General features: G+C 43.6%; 1 protein-coding gene across 1 annotated transcript; it reads left to right on the top strand.

The window, feature by feature from the left end:
• The first annotated feature begins 691 nt into the window (after positions 1-691).
• On the top strand, positions 692-16,408 carry slc20a1b (solute carrier family 20 member 1b). The gene is made up of 11 exons (XM_027006432.3): positions 692-1,013; positions 3,331-4,058; positions 4,249-4,389; positions 4,590-4,675; positions 4,922-5,018; positions 10,005-10,124; positions 11,995-12,213; positions 12,365-12,911; positions 13,249-13,434; positions 13,577-13,661; positions 14,159-16,408. The coding sequence occupies exons 2-11, from the start codon at positions 3,710-3,712 to the stop codon at positions 14,315-14,317; spliced, it is 1,989 nt and encodes a 662-aa protein (XP_026862233.3). The 5' UTR covers positions 692-1,013; positions 3,331-3,709; the 3' UTR covers positions 14,318-16,408.
• Positions 16,409-16,479: the final 71 nt, after the last annotated feature.

Raw genomic sequence — 16,479 nt, 5'->3', positions numbered from 1 at the left:
ATAGAAAATGTCATCTTTGTTGGAAAGATATTTTCCCTCTCAGGAGCAGGGTTTTTTGTTTGTTTGTTTGTTTTTTAAGAGTTGCCCGTCCCCTGGGTTTCTCGGTCCTGTCTCTGTAACGGGAAGTAATAGGCAGAATTTGCATTTAGACATACTGTTTGTCCATTCTTTGAACTCGGGGACGAGTGTATTAGCTAAGCGTGTCGTTCACTGTAATTAGGAATGGGACAATGGTACTTCCGCAGATGGGAAGAGTACAGTGCACCTGCATAGCAGGCCACTTTGGGAGGAAAGACATCGATGTACAAACGGAGGGGTTGACCTTCCTCTGTCTCCGTTTGCTTCAACAGTACTTCTCAGTGACACTAATGTCGATGAAGAAATTGTGTCCTTAATAATCTTCAGTAAAGTTATGTAACTGTGATTACGAAAACTTGTGACGGCATAAATTACATAATGATTTGATATTCTTGAGGGAATCGAATTCGAGCAGTCTCAGATATTTATGTATATTATTTATTTACACAAAGACATATCTATAGCTGTATATATTGGTAAAGTACATTCAGGGCGTATCTTAACCAGTTGAGACCAGTACGATGCAGCGCAAACGTTCCTTCTTTTTAGAGCAGTGGGCGGGGTTTGTGACGTCGGCGTGAAGAGAGCGAGAGAGAGAAAAAAGACATCCGCCTTAGGGAAGCGCGAGAAAGCTTATGAGGAGAAGCTAGTGAGATCCTCGTTCAAAAAAAAAAAAAAAAAAAATAAGACGGTGTTTTTTTCCGTTTACTGTAGTTTTCAGTTCGACCGAGCTTTGAACATTTTATTTGTTTCTTATTTCGCGTATACCTAATCAGACCGAATATAGCGGTTTGGAAAAAACTAAATTTAATTTAATGTCAGTCCCGCGCGCCACGCATTTGAGCGGCTTCGGGAAGTGAAGGCTAACGTTAGGCGGGCTCCGGCTGTGTGGAAATACGAAGAACCAACCAGTTGTTTCGCTCTTTGTTAACGTGGTAAGTAAAAATGTACATATTTGTTACCGAGTTGTTTTTGTTCTAATGCTTGCCTCAAATAACTTACTTGGCTAGCTAAAGAAATGAAACGTTACGATTGGGCTGTGTTGGCGCGAGATGGCTAACCTAGCTAGCTAACCGTTTTTACTGTCCTGTAGGAATCAAAAGTGTCGGATGTCTGATTCATTTTTTGGCGACGTTAATGTACGTTTTCTAAATTTCGTCGACAAGTGTTTCAGTGCATTCTTGTGTCTAAATCCTCGACGTTGTTGGATTATCTTAGCGATCGCCAACGAATAAATGTCATTGACTGCACGTGTTGTGAGTAATAGCCGGCAGGTCTGAGCTAAAATAAGCTAGCTGGCGTTACACGTAACGTTAACAACGTTACGCAGCTAACCGAGCCAGCCAGCTACGCTGGTACGCAATAGCCACTGACTTAGTTATCGTTTTAACTAGCCTCAGAAGTCGCTGTTGTGTTTTGGGAGCAAAGAAACCGGGCTTGCTGGCTAGCTAACCTAGCCACCTACGTTATCGACGGCTAAGTTCCAGAGGGTTCGTCTTGTTCTATCGAGCTCCTGTGACGCTGCATTTCTCTCTGTCTTTCATTACGACTAACTGAGTTAGATTAGTTATCCCTAGGTTAGTTCCCTGAACTCACCGTGTCTACAGCAAACTCGGCAACTTGATGCATCCGGTTTCTCTGGCTTGTAGTTGAACGATAAACTGGTTGTGATGGAGGTTGTTTATCGGGTTGTTAAGCGGGCTTCCACGGGGGTAGTCAAACACGCGCACACAAACTGCAGGTGTGAAGACTACGGGCTGCATCGTGCTGTTCCATAAATCCGAGTGATGTTTAGACTTGAGTGTCCTTTTAAATATTGTGCATACTTTCTATGCCCGAGTGCATAGACGTTTCTAAAGTGATTACTGGTAAAAGTTTTGTATTATACCTATTTAATAATACTCGTGGTGCGATCCATCATAAACTTTTTATGCCTCAAATAGATTCTGATTCGGTTTTCAGAAGGCCTAGTTCTGGTTTTACAGCCGAATTTGTAAAACTGCGACATAGTCGTGCATTACAGAAATGTCTAAAGGACAGATCGGACACAAGGTGGACACGCAGTTACAAAGATTCGCGCGAGTTAGTGTTACCTTTTCGTCGGGAAAGGGGCTTCCAGTAGGGAAACGGGCTGGTTATTACTTAGTAGTTATATCACCTGTGGTTTGGGTAAGGTAATGAGTGCTACCACACAGCGAGAGAGAGCCAGACGAAGTGTAAGCATGAAAAACATTTTTAAACCTCCAGTAATCATTACACAGTAACCACTGTCTGTCCTCTGCCCCTCAGTCTTTTTGTGCGTTGCCTTGTGGTAGTTATTAATTTGTCTTGTTTCTGTGTTTGTTAGCGCATTAATGTCAGGATTGTTAAATGTACTAAGTTAGTAAAATGATTTTTTTAAAGATGTTTTGAAGGTGGCATTGAAAAAATGCTGTGTCTATAACAGCAGTAGGTGTGGAATGTTGCATGGTGAAAGGGTGCTGGTAACAAGGCTTTCATTTTCTACAGAGACATGAGGCAGCTCCCAGGTGACACTGCTGTCTTTCAGTGGGGAATTTTGTATATGTATATATGAATATAATAAAAATATGAAGGGTGTAGATTGTTTGGACAGTTTCTGCTTGAAAATAGAATCGAGATGACACTTGGTCCCTTCTCAGTTCACAGGGGGAGGGGTGCCAAGTTAGCACTTGATCTTCACAATGGTGTTGGAGCAATTGACCATCGGTGGAGGAGAAAAATGTTGTTCATAATGCCTTTAGGAAGTTCTTGAGAGACATAGAGGTGCAAAAAAAAAAGGAATAATAATTTGCCTAACAGGTTCTAGTGCTTACTTTCTTTGACATGGCTGGTATTGTAGAAATCATTCACAGTAAAGTTTGTTCCGGTATCTGACTAGTTGAAGGCAAATGATCTAAAGTTGAGAAGTGAAATATAGAATTTCTACTTATGATGTAACAGTGGGTTTAACTGTGCGTATATGCCTTTTGTCCAGTGTATGAGAGAAAGGTGTAGGATAACACTTTTTAATATATTTGAATTCTTAGCTTTGATGGGCATATTTACAATTGTTTCTCAGGCTTCCTCTCTCTTCCTGGTTTGCAAAAGAGATGAATGACGCTCCCTCTGTCCAAAAAAGTAGCAGGTTTTTAAATTACAAGCGTGACATCAAGCTCATTTTGACTTGTTCAGGGTTGATTAACTGTTATCTAACATCGGGAACCTTCCCTTTTTTTTCCCTCTCCTTTTCAGGAATGAGATTCCATTCATCCATCCTGTCTGTTGCACAATGGATGTCTGTTCTGTCTGCCTAATCGCCCAAACTAAGACACATTGTAGCAGGAATAGTCTATTCAGAGGATAGCAATAGCCCCCCCTCATTCCACCCTCCCCCTCAGCATTACACATCAGTTTAAATACGGCAGTGCAGTCTTTTGCTGGTGTCTGGACTGCTTTAAATTGCTGTTTTAGCAGAGGGTGAAGGTAGGTTGGTTTGGGGTTTAAAAAAAGTTTTAGAAACACTAGTACCTCAGCTATTTAAATAATTCTAGAGTGGTGCTTGAATTAAGGGCTTAGCTAAATTTGAAAGTTGTAGGATTGCGAATAAAACTTGAAAGGGAAAACACACACAATGGTGTCAACAACTTTGGCCACAGTAACACTGATGAGCACCCTTGGGCTGGCCACCCAGGGGCCAATGACCGAATACCTGTGGCTCCTGGTGCTCGGCTTTGTTATAGCCTTCATCCTGGCCTTTTCCGTGGGTGCCAATGATGTCGCCAACTCGTTTGGCACTGCGGTTGGGTCTGGCGTGGTCACCCTGAAAGTAGCCTGCGTCCTTGCAACTGTGTTTGAGACTCTGGGCTCTGTGATGCTGGGGGCCAAGGTCAGCGAAACCATCCGCAAAGGTATCATCGACGTGAACATGTACAATGGGACGGAGTACCTTCTCATGGCTGGCTCTGTCAGCGCCATGGTTGGTGAGTGGCTGTTTGAAGATATTGTTTTATAAATCCTTTCCCATTTACCCAGACACATGTTTTGTTCATGTAATCCACCTAAAAATGTTGATGTGGCTAACGATGGCTGCTAACGTTATTGTTGCTAGCATTTACGGACAGGACTGTATCTTGACAGTCATAATGTCATGTTTTTGTTTCCCTCATTCAGGCTCTGCTGTGTGGCAGTTGCTAGCTTCTTTCCTGAAACTGCCCATTTCTGGTACTCACTGCATTGTAGGAGCCACCATTGGCTATTCACTGGTGGCAAAAGGTCAACAGGGAGTCAGATGGTTAGAGCTTCTACGAATTGGTGAGTGAATAAAGGAGAGTTTCATTTCAGTTGGATTAATGGAATATTGAAAGAATACATACTTTTTGTACATATTGCCTGTCTTTTGGAAGTGTAGCTGGACTATTCCTCTAGTCACTCTTGAAGTTAAATTGGTAGTTTTGAGTGTTGGTACTGTTTTGCTGTACTGGGCCTTATATTTTGTTGTCCTTCCTCCCCAGTTGTCTCTTGGTTCCTGTCTCCTCTCCTTTCTGGTCTCATGTCTGCCATTCTCTTCTATTTTGTCCGTATATTTATCTTGCAGAAGGTAAGCACAGGAGAGAGTCCCATAATTATCTCTCTGTCATGTTGTGGTTAATCTATCTGAAAAAAAGCAGTTCCTTTTCACTCCGGATTGGAGGGCTCTCATTTCTTTGTTAGTCTTGATTGTAATGATAAGATTACACCCAGTGTTTTAAAAGGCACGTTGGAATAATCTGTTATGATGGTGGCCATGCTTTGTTATTGCAATCGAAAGTGTTGGGTTTCTGAATTTTCTCTTCTGTTTCTGCAGAAGGATCCGGTACCCAATGGACTGAGGGCTTTGCCCGTCTTCTATGCTGTTACTATGGGAATCAACCTTTTTTCCATCATGTTTACAGGAGCACCGAGTGAGTATCGCTCCTCTGTAGGTTCACCTTGCACACCCAAGCAGCCGCTGTTTTGTAAATAACCCCTTTGGTTTAACCCAATACCCACCTCAGGCCAGGTTGTGAGGCCAGGCTGATTTAACAGTACAGTGTCTAACAATGGGCTTTGAGGAAGCTCAGTGAAGAGATGATGAGATGGACTTTTTGTGCTATTTGTCGTCTTCACCTCTATCAGCCTTCCTGTCCTTCTTGAACACACAGGAAAGGGAAAAAAAAACACAGGACTAGAGTTGTCCTCCATCAGACAGAATCTTCATTCTTCAGTCCAGTAGTGGCTGTGTTATGCTCCGTCTTTGAGTGCTGTTGGCTGTGCATTCTTTTTTTTTTTTCCTTCCCATTTTGGAACCCCATTAAATGAGCACTTTCTTTGCTCCTTTTTTGTTTTCTTCTACCTACAGGGATCAGCAATTCAAGAAGTCAGCTGGCCTGGGCCATATGAAGGCTACAGGCCAGAGTATGACCAGATACGCACATAGGAGCGCGTACATGTACGCACTCTCAGTAGGCATGGAAGGGTGCTTCATACGCACATGCACGTAGCAGGACCCAACACAAAGCTCACCCACTCTCCCAGTTGCAGAGGCATCAGATGCAGACTTAATCTACACAGGGCCTCAGAGGAAATGTATTTGTCTTTAACAAAAGTAGCAAAAGTATGTCTGTACCTGTGGACTAAGACCGGGGAAGGGGTTACACATGGCTTTCTTAAAAAGCAAAACTTGGCCAAAGTTACCAATGGTCAGTAAAAACCCAGAGAGATTGTCCATGAAAACGTTCGTTGGGGCATTTTATTTGCGTTGATTCACCCAGATAGTCAAATTTAAGGCATGAGATGATTATAGTAATTACTGCTAGGTTTACAAATCAATTCCAAAGAGTAAGCATGTCTCTTCTACCCCATTCACACATTCCGATCTCCTTTCAGCTTTCAAACCATACTTATGTTACTCACACTAATCAGCTGATAATGAGCTGACACTTCCACATGTGATTTGTATCTTACTTCAGTCTCTGATGGATCACAGGCATAACCAATGTAGTCTCACCCTCACCCCCCCCCCCCCCCCCCAGAAGCCAGAATCCCAATATAAATCTAAACTTTGTCAGCAATGATTGTTTTGCAGTGTTTTGTCAAGTGCTTGATTTTAGATTTACAGATGACACACAAATTACCTCTCATAGACTTGTGTGGCAGGATCTCAAGATTGCGACATTTCAAGTTAATTCCATTTTATATTGACACCATACCAAGAGCAGAATGCTAAAATGTCTTGGTTTATTTGGAATTACTTGACTGCTCTGCGCTTGATTTGATGATCTCCAGCAGTAATCCAGTTCACAAACACAATTTATATGGAAACATTTCTGGAGATTAAATTGTTTTGCTTATGGAAGGGGTTGAACAACAGAGCATCAGGACTACCAGTTGGAACTAGGCTACTAGCTATCATGCCAGTTGTACTGGTTAATGTGCCCCCCCAAGGGAAAAAAAAACCCCACAAAGACAAAAAACTGATAGTGCTAAACTGTTTTTGTGCTTGCAGTTGTAAGTGACCATTACTGAAACGGTGCCCAGTGGGAGTGTGAAGGTGTATTTTTGTGCTGTCTAATTCTAAAACCAAACATGACTCTCTAAAGCCATTTCAAATTATCCTGAACATTTATTTAAAAAGCAGTTTTTGGGAATTGGCAGTGGAATATTTCTTTAACATGGGGGGGGATTGGTTCTAAAGTTGGGCCTCACTCGGCGACTCATTTCGGGAAGAGTGGAGGTACTGAGGGCTGTTCCTCCCCCACCTCCTCTTCCACACTTGTCCCGTAGGGAAAACTCACTTATGAGCAGCTGCTCTCTTCTTGAGGACCTGAATGGCTACAGCAGTGTCTTAGTAACTAGTTTCTTGGTTATATTGAGACTTTGATTTGAAGTCAGCAGTGTAACTGATCTTCAGGTGGTGGTTTGGTCCACCCCTGGTTTAGTGTTTCCATTCTAAAAAATACCTGGTTCATTTCATCAGTCAGCCAGCAAGACCTGAAGTAGTTTCTTTTAAAGCTGTGACAACAGCAGGGAAAATGCTGAATTGTCATGCCATAGCTACACAGGACTAAGAAAACATTTTACTTTACAGTTTGAATAGTGTGGCGATTTGGCTGATTAGCTCTGAGCCATGTATATTTGAGACATGCTGTAGCCCTCCAGGCCTGGGAGTGGAGACGAATATTTTAGAATCTAACGTCTAACGCGAAGCTTGAGATTGTGAATGTAACCGCTTACGAGGAAAGTTGTCCCAAGTAGTCATGAGTTTAAAATAGTCGTGTAGTTAAAATGGGTCTGTAAAAATCTGCTAGACTTGTAAAGAGACGATGTTTCCTCTTCGCGGTATGCCTGTCCTGATTTTACTTTAACACACCCCTGTGGAAGAGACCAGACAGACGTTCGCACACTACACTGTGAAGTGAGAACTCGGGCAAGGAGCTTTGAGCTACTGTAATTAGCTGTGTGCCAAAGTCAAGATTCAGTTACAGTCAAAAAGATTCCCTTTATGACACTTTAATTAAAGGTGAGTTAGTTATGACTGAGTACGATTTGAGGGTTAAGGGTCTTGCTGAGGGGCCTGGCAGTGGTGGGGTTTGAACCAGCAACCTTCCAATTACAAGTCAAGTCCCTTAACCACTGAGCTACCACTGCCCGTTTGCCACATAAATTGAAAGCGTAATATGTAATGGTCTACAAAGTTATATGGCAAAATGGAATCGTTAGAAGTGTCACTCAACAATTATTTTTCTGTGCCTTGAATGAATCTTGTTCTAAATGCTTTGGGCATGCCCAGATCAAGACATCAGCAGTGGTGTTGGTGTGCCATTGCCATGCTCTATACTGACTAAAGTTGTGCACTTGCTTTGGAAGAAACACTTGTGTAGAGGCGTTTGAACATATTGATATCGCAGTTTTTGATATCCATAGTTTCAGGTAAATTCCCATAATCTCTAGTGTCCTTTAGCCTTAGGTGAGACTTAATAAATTTTTACATAAGTTGGATTTCTTTGTAGTAGATGTTTTTCTATCTTCATATAGGATGCCAAAGACACGTTACCTGTTGGTGCATAGGGTACACCTAACATGATTAGAAATGTTTGCAAACTGCTGTTTGCCATTGTTGAGTTATAAACATCCACACAGTTCTGAACAGAGGAAATTTTAAATCTAGCAGTGCAGACACCATTTCAGAAACCCATGACTTGCGCCATTACCATGAAGTAGTCGTGCTTAACCAAAATGACCGCCCTGCTGTACTGAATCATAATTAAGCTGTCGTTTCTGTAAGGAATGACATTTCATTGTCCATGGGGCCGGTGGGGGGAGGGTGTCGGTGACTCCTTGTGTAATATAGGCTATGGGTTAGCTTAGGTTTATGTGGTGGTTGGGTGCAGTCTGCTCCGGTTCACTCCTGCCACAGAGTGGCTGTGGTCTGGCTGTACTGCTTTGTTTGGGGGCTGTTGGGAGGTAGCTCCAGACAGCATGCCTTCCCTACTAAACCCACAGTAAACAATGAACCTGCAGCGCCTACATTTTCCACACCCGCTGAACAAATCCCCCTTCAAAACCAGAAGTGGCCTAACAGATGAGCTACGTTCCCTCTGTCCACCCTCCACCCCCTTGTTTTTTTTTTGGTGGGCTGCTCATTCTCCAGTCTTAACCGGAGGCCACACCTGTTTAGTCTCGTACACTGTGTACTGAGTCATGCTTTGGGATAGGAAAGTGTGTCGCCTCTCACCTCTTCTCCACTTAAAAAAAGAGTGCGAAACAGTCTCGCCCACCTCTCTTCCTCCTCCTGTGGAGCGGTGCGGAGTGGGTGTTACGTAAGTGGGGCACGTTGCAACCGTGTGCTACCTTGTGCTGCAGTGTCCTGCAGCAGGAGCGCGTGACCGAGGCCGAGTCATTGTGGGAGGGAGGAGTAGAGCCAACATCCTACTGTGCCCTTTCTGTCTCAGTGCTACCCATCCAACCACCTCTGCCCAGTTCTGTACTTTGGCCCATGACCATCTCTCGAGCCTGGCTGGCGAGACAAGGTTTTGACTCGACACCTCCCCCTCCCCTTTATGACTTGTTTTTGTCAACACATTTTGGTGTTTGTGGTGTCCCTCTGAGGCATATTTTAATGCCTGTCTTCTGGTTGCATTCCCATCGCACACTTTTTTATTTATTTATTTTTGCCGTTTTGCCAGACATCTCTCCATAAGCCATAACACTTTACAGTATAGTTTTTAAAAGAAAATGGGTTCGTTTCATGTCTGCTGTCCTGCTTACCCAGAGGTAGGAGTCCAGCAGACTATAGAACTGCCTGTGAAACAGCCTTTTAACAGTCGTGTCCTGTCCTTGGGAGACGCATTTGAAGGTGGTTAGCCGTGTAGCCTGGTGCTGCTTTAGCGGTGCTTCACATTCCCCTGCCATTCAGGGCTTTTGCGCAAGCACACATTCCTTACCTGGCTGGCACATTTGCCACATAGCTGCAGATCATACTGTGCTATGGCTCTGATGTTCCTGTGGCAATGTGAATTTGTCTCCATTTTGTGTGTGTGTGTGTGTGTGTGTGTGTGTGTGTGTGTGTGTGTGTGTGTGTGTGTGTGTGTGTGTGTGTGGATAATCGTTAGATTTATAAGTAATGACTGCAAATGCTCTTGTTCCTGCAGCTTCCCCACAAGTTATGTTTCTCACAGTGACCTTTTCTCACTTTTTCTTGACCTATCCTGATCCTATCTATTCTGACCCCACTGCTACTAAAAGTCAAGGTGGCCCAACCCATCCCTGCCCTTCCTCAAATACCGTTTAGGGTGTGTCATGGTAGCGCATGCTGCCTCTTGTCTTAAAACCGCATTTCCTCTCTCCCCCTTGGTTCATGTGCGTTCCCCCATGTCTCTGTCCCTGTCCTGCGGACGCTGGCTCTGCAGTGCTGGGCTTCGATAAGCTGCCCTGGTGGGGCGTCCTTCTGATCTCCATCGGATGTGCCCTGCTCACTGGCCTCATTGTCTGGTTCGCCGTTTGCCCCTGTCTCAAGAAGAAGATTGAACGTAAGTTACTTTTTTGTTTTTTTTGTTGATGATGACGACGATGATCCTTTTTATTTTGTTGCAGTTTTGTGACGCACAGCTCTGTGATCGTTATATACTATCAAAGAAGCTTAGAAATACGGCTACCCGATTTTCTAAATCAGAGCATAAGTATTATGGCCGTGTAATAGATAAATAATCTAGACATAAATGGATAGAATGGATCTGATTAGCTAGAGCACATGTTTTAGCACCAGACCTTTATAAACAGGATGCAAAGCAGGAATTTAACACCCTGACTCTCAAATGTTTTCCAGCATTTTTAATAATTTCTTTATATATAAAGTTAAGGTGTAATACTTAAAATCAACTGTTTATTTAAATGTCCTAACCATTCAGTGGAAATTCCGGGTTGTTTGGACAACCTTTGGAACTAGTGGTAGTGCTGAGAATGCTGCCATGTGGCCTTAAATGATATTACATATATTTTATCCATCAAGTTGATGGAGATGAAATGTCTCAGATGTCCTCCAATTTACGCTCCATTAAGTGATATAAATGGTGCAATAAAATGTTATATAATCTACAGCAACTTGGCCTCAAGGGAAGCTAGATATGCTCATTTGATGAGCAGGATGTTGATGGAGGCAGACCCATTTCAGTTAAATTGGCTCTGAAACGCCTAGAGCTTTTAACTCCTCTGTTGCAAAAGAAATGCTAACATGACAGTTGGTTGGCCTATTGTATAGTTGCAGAGTCTCATCTAATCTTTGGAACAAAGCCTACCAACAGAAAAATTACTCAAATACTCTGAACTGAAAGAAACTGCACCTTCAGAATAAGCAAGCTCAGATGTCTATGGTTGCTGAAGTACTTAGCAATTGTATTGACTATGAACACATCCAGTTAGTCCACAGTCTGTCAAGGATGTATTAAGGACAAGGTAATTAATAAAATTCAGTGATTTTGATAATTGTTCTTCACCTGATGAATTTAAAATGCATGTGACTGACTGAGATGTTACTGTCTGGCATTAATGGCTTGACCAATACTTGAGCCAAATACTAAATTGGCTAAAGGGTTGATATGAACCACAAGCTGTTCGACATGGCACTTGTCACGAGGAGCAGGAATGTAGGACTCAGGTCATGTCAGCCAGTCTGATCAGCCTTGAAAGTAGGTTAAGACAACAAAACGAGTAAATAAACTCTAGGAGGGACGTCATCACAGGGTCAGAGTGGCTGTGTATGGAGTGACACTCCAACACTGCTAAAATAACAGCTTAGTGTTGGTTAGAGCAAACGGCTTGAGTCTTGAAATTGCTTTAGTTTTCTTATTGTGATGCCACAGTGCTTTTTGATGTGGTATGCCACCATACTGTCATTTTCAGACAATCTATTCCTGAAGTATGGGCAAGCATGTTCTTGCACTAACTCATGTACTGCTGTTTTTTCATGACGTGACTAAGACATGACTGAACACGGATGAATATACTAATGCTTCCTCCCAGTCTAATTAGTTCACTGTTTCCATAAACTGGTAGGATTAGTATCATTTTAGCAGAGGATGAGCGTGAGGATTCGATGTCGTATTAATTGTTTAACATCTAATTGGATCAGTTTCTTACAAGTACAGTAGTATTCTTGGCTGGTTGAGAGAGATTATATCTTTTTTAAACTCTGATTGGTGCCAGATCTTTCCAGAATAGTGTTCCAGTGTGGTTCTGGCACACCTTTATTGGCTCTTTTTATGCTTGTTTTGTAAACTAGCAATATGTACAGCTTCTGTGGAAATCCATGCTGATAAGACGGGCATAATCTTCTTTAAATGTCTGCATGTTTTGACAAGAATTGTGGATGTGGTTTGAGTTCCTCTTTCTCTTGTTCTCTAGGTGAGATCAAGTCTTCCAGTCCCTCAGAGAGCCCCCTAATGGAGAAGAAGGACATGGCAGAGGTCCACTGTCCCATTCTCAAAACGGTTCCTGAGGAAGCCATGCCCGCCCCGGCCTTGCACCACAGCCAGGGCTTGCCTATGTCTGAGGAGCGCAGAGTTACCTTTGACATCGGAGACTCGGAAGACGCCGAACCCAAGGAGACAGAACTCAGCAATGGTAGTGTTAAGTCCTGTGATCATGCGCATGCATATTAAGGATTTTTACTTGAATCTTTAATTTGGAGTAGGCTGTCTTTCTTCTCTCTAATTATAGGGATTTACTGAAACCGCTTTTTTCTTTTAATTGACTTTCATCCCCTCTCCACCAGCTCCAAAAACAGTGCATGTTCAGTTCAACAATGGCCCAACACACGTTCCCAGCAATGGCTATAGCCAGTATCACACAGTCCACAAGGACTCGGGCCTCTACAAGGATCTGCTTCACAAACTCCACCTGGCCAAGGTGGGCGACTGCATGGGTGAGGGTGGAGACCGGCCAATCCGGCGCAACAACAGCTACACCTCATACACCATGGCCATCATCGGCCTCCATGGTGAGATCAGGCCTCGGGAGTCGGAGCTCCGGCCAGCTGACGACGGGGACAAGGACAAGGCAGGTGTGCAGGAGCGGAAGAGGATCCGCATGGACAGCTACACCAGCTACTGCAACGCTGTGGCAGAGCACAGTGCCCCTCACGGGCTTGAAGAGGGAGAGGTCACCCTGGAGATGGCCGAGGAGGATGGAGGCAGCAGCAGGATCTCTCTGGAAGAGGACCGGGCTGACGCGGATAAGCCAGAGGTCTCCATGCTCTTCCAGTTCCTGCAGATCCTCACCGCTTGCTTTGGGTCTTTTGCTCACGGAGGAAATGACGTCAGGTGAGCTCGGGCTGCTTTTGTCAGTGCTGACTTGTGTTTAAAGAACATGTTCAGTAAATGCTGGGTTCATTTCTTTGTTTGGGTCCTTTATGTGAATGTGACCATGTTGAAGCTCTTGGAGCAGTTTTTGTTGTCCTCCACCAGCAGATGCTTCAGCCTGTACACAACTGAGTGCTTTGAATTGAGTTGTTGCCCAGGGTAACATGGTTGTGAGGGCAAATGACTAAATACCAACATGTTGGAATGGCTGACTAGAACCCACCATTGAGGTTCTTTGATGTGTTTGTGGGAAGCTTCAGTAACTTTAACTTGCTTGCCTTCCTTCTCTTTCCTGCAGTAACGCTATTGGTCCACTTGTGGCGCTGTGGCTGGTCTATCAGAGCAGCTCTGTGGAGTCCAGCGCACCAACTCCCATCTGGTTACTGCTGTATGGAGGAGTGGGAATCTGCGTTGGCCTCTGGGTGTGGGGCCGTCGCGTTATCCAGACAATGGGCAAAGACCTGACTCCTATCACTCCCTCCAGGTGAGTTTGTTTCAATTTCCCCTTTTTGTTTGTGCCTGGTCCCTCCCATCCCCCCAATGTCTTCCCCCCCACCCCCCAATTCTTCCTTTGTGTAGCCCCTTCACGTGCATGCCAAGCTTTAGTTTTGCCATTTTTGTTACAGTGGGTTCAGTATAGAACTGGCCTCGGCTGTCACGGTGGTTGTCGCCTCCAACATAGGACTTCCTGTATCCACTACCCACTGCAAGGTGAGTGATGGCCCACACTATGCAAACACAAGCCGATGCAAAATGAGACAATGGCAGGGCTGATTGTGGATATCTACTTTTGGGAGGATAACTACAGGATGCACTCTGGAAATGGGTAACACCCCCATCCCCTGCTAGTGGAATTTACTATCCTAATATCACTGTTTTAAATCTCTTTACTGCTGGTTTTTTATTAAAAGATTTTTTGCAACTCCGTTGTTACTGTTTTTCATTTACATGTATCCTGTTCAGCACTGAGCTGTTTGATATTTAGTCATTACATAAATGTACATTATACAAAGTTAGTCAGTCTTAAGGTACAAGGTAAATGCTACCAGATTTTACATATGAAAACACCCGGTTTTGAATGGCCCTGCCGATGACCGTCTAATGTTAGTCTCATGGCCCTTTTATGCTGATGTTGGTCTAATGGCCCTGCTAATGCTAATTCTGGTCTGATGTGGTTCTGATCCTGATGGTCCTGTGTCTGCTCGTAGGTGGGCTCTGTGGTGGCTGTGGGCTGGATGCGTTCCCGCAAGGCCGTGGACTGGCGTCTTTTCCGGAACATCTTCATGGCCTGGTTCGTGACTGTGCCCATCTCTGGCCTCATCAGCGCTGCCATCATGGCCCTCTTCAAATATGCCATCTTCGACTAAGGCCCTCCATTACGGGGTGCCTGCTGCACCCTTTTCCATCCGCATTTAGAAACATGAGAGGTGCCCTCTATCGCTGCCTTGCTACCTTCTAGCCTTCCGGACTCTTCCGGTGGAGGGGAGAGCTTGCAAAATGCAGGTTTTCCTTATGTCTATTCTTCCTTAGCTAGAGTGTGCGATTTGTGGCTTCTGGAGTTTCTCGGCCTGCGTTGACAATTCTTGCGTACACCTGATCATTTGCCATGGGAGCAGGTTTATTTCCTCAGTTTTGTTTTGTTTTTTGGAGTAGATGAATTATTGCCATCTAAATAGTCATCTCTTTTGTAAATAGTTAAACCAAGAAAGTTTCTTGATGTAATTATGTACATATTAATTTTTTTTAATTTTTTTTTAAGGTGACAGAATATTTCCATTGCAGTATTAGCCTTACTGAAACATTTGTATACACTTAATACCATTCATTTAGAGTGTTTGGTTCCAAACGAGGTTGCTGGTTTTTGTTTTGTTTTTTGTTTGTTTTTGTTCCCCCCCCTCCCCCCCTTAAGATGCCGTTAAATGATGTTAGAAATGTTCAGGTGTTGGTCCTCTTGTGTAAAGGGTTTAAGATGTGGATGTCACAGACAAATCCTTATGTAACACTCATGAGGTCTCTTGTGAGGTTTAATTTTTAGATTAGTTTCACAAAGCCCCCTCAGAGGTGTTGCTCTTCTCATTCATTGTGCTTCTTATTTTTCCATTGTTTTATCTTGCACTACACTACAAAAGGCAGCTTTGCTGTCAGGCTCTTCAGCTACAGGCATTAATCTGTGTAATGGATTTTGGGACCCCAGCTCTGGTCACTTTTCTCCCCTTCCAGTGCTTCCAACATTTATCAACAGCTCATGAAATGCGACAAAGGCACACCAGAATTTTACAAGCATATAGAGGAAGCCAGCTTTTCCTCTAAGCATGTCTGTTGAACCAGTAGTGCACTGAGAACTCTCCCTAAATCCTTGGTTTGGCAACCTCTCCCAAATGTTTGTAGTAAATAATTGCCCCATGTACAGAGTGTCATTCTGTACTCTGTTGCTATGCGTCACTGTTTGGGAATAATGATGTGGTAACCAGGACACTCAAACTCTTTGATCAGTCCAACCCAAATTGGAAGCTTGACCCCTCCTTCCTCTTAAACAATTAAAAGTAGTTATTTATTGTTAACTTGCTCTTATGGTTTGAATGCATGGTTTGGAACAGAACCAAATATGGTTTAAACGCCCAAGAGGCCAATTCTTTTTGGTAGTATTCCAGGTAGCATTTTGCTGTGACATTTAGCGTGACTACAGGCCCAGTATCTGAACACTTGCTGAAGTAACCATTTTGAGGAATCGGAGTGCGGAGCTTTGTAATGCTGGAATCAAGACCTTAAGTTTTTCCTGTAAAACTTGATCGCATCCACTCAGACGCTGCAGCGCATCATGCTTGGGTCCAGCCTTCGCGTTAGCTCACCTGATGACCCTGCTAGACCCTTGCCTTTGCAGTAGCCTTGTGTGCTAGTCTGCGGAACCGTGGGAACGTGCGCACCTCCCAGCCCTCGAGAGAAACTACCTTGGGGGCTGAGGTGTGCTAGACTGCTTTAAAAGAAACGGCTACACCAGACGTGCAAAAGTTGCTAAAAATGAATCTACGCTACTAGCCACTAATTAGCATGACATTCGCGCCGTACTGGTTGGCTAGTTGTTTGCTTTCATTTATGGTTAGCAGTGTTGGTGGTTTTGGTATTTTGTTCTTTGAAGTAGTGGTGCCATTGTCAGCTGTGCAGATGGGATCGTTTAGCAGCACCCCCTGCTTGGCTGGTGGAGTTATGCAATTCCTGCTGTGTAACCAACGCTAGTGAGAGGCGGCTTGGCTGTCGCACTTGACGCATTTAGACCTTTTAGAGTTTCTGTAGTTGCCTTAACATTATTTTTGTTTTGTTTTGTTTTTTTTGTGGATTTTTTTTCTTTAGGTACCAAAGAATAAACTTGGTGTGTATATATTAAGCATATATTCTTTGTCCACTCTGTATGGACAACTGAGGGGGAGGGGTAAAATAAATACATTTTTTTTGTTGGGGAATTTGCCTGTTTTTGTCTTTATTCCTCTTTTACACTACATTTTCACCACCCGTGTTGAGTACCATGGATGTA

The sequence above is a fragment of the Electrophorus electricus genome, chromosome 19 (assembly GCF_041902795.1).
Source record: "Electrophorus electricus isolate QZ-2024a chromosome 19, ASM4190279v1, whole genome shotgun sequence".
NCBI lineage: Eukaryota > Metazoa > Chordata > Actinopteri > Gymnotiformes > Gymnotidae > Electrophorus > Electrophorus electricus.
The sequence above is the reverse complement of the archived record's forward strand: the minus strand, read 5'-3'. Positions and strand labels throughout refer to the sequence as shown.

Coding starts and splice junctions, on each gene's coding strand:
- slc20a1b (XM_027006432.3), top strand. CDS start 3,710: ATGGTGTCAACAACTTTGGCCACAGTAACACTGATGAGCACCCTTGGG. Junction 12,912..13,248: donor CACGGAGGAAATGACGTCAG/GTGAGCTCGGGC, acceptor TCTTTCCTGCAG/TAACGCTATTGGTCCACTTG. Junction 13,662..14,158: donor TATCCACTACCCACTGCAAG/GTGAGTGATGGC, acceptor GTCTGCTCGTAG/GTGGGCTCTGTGGTGGCTGT.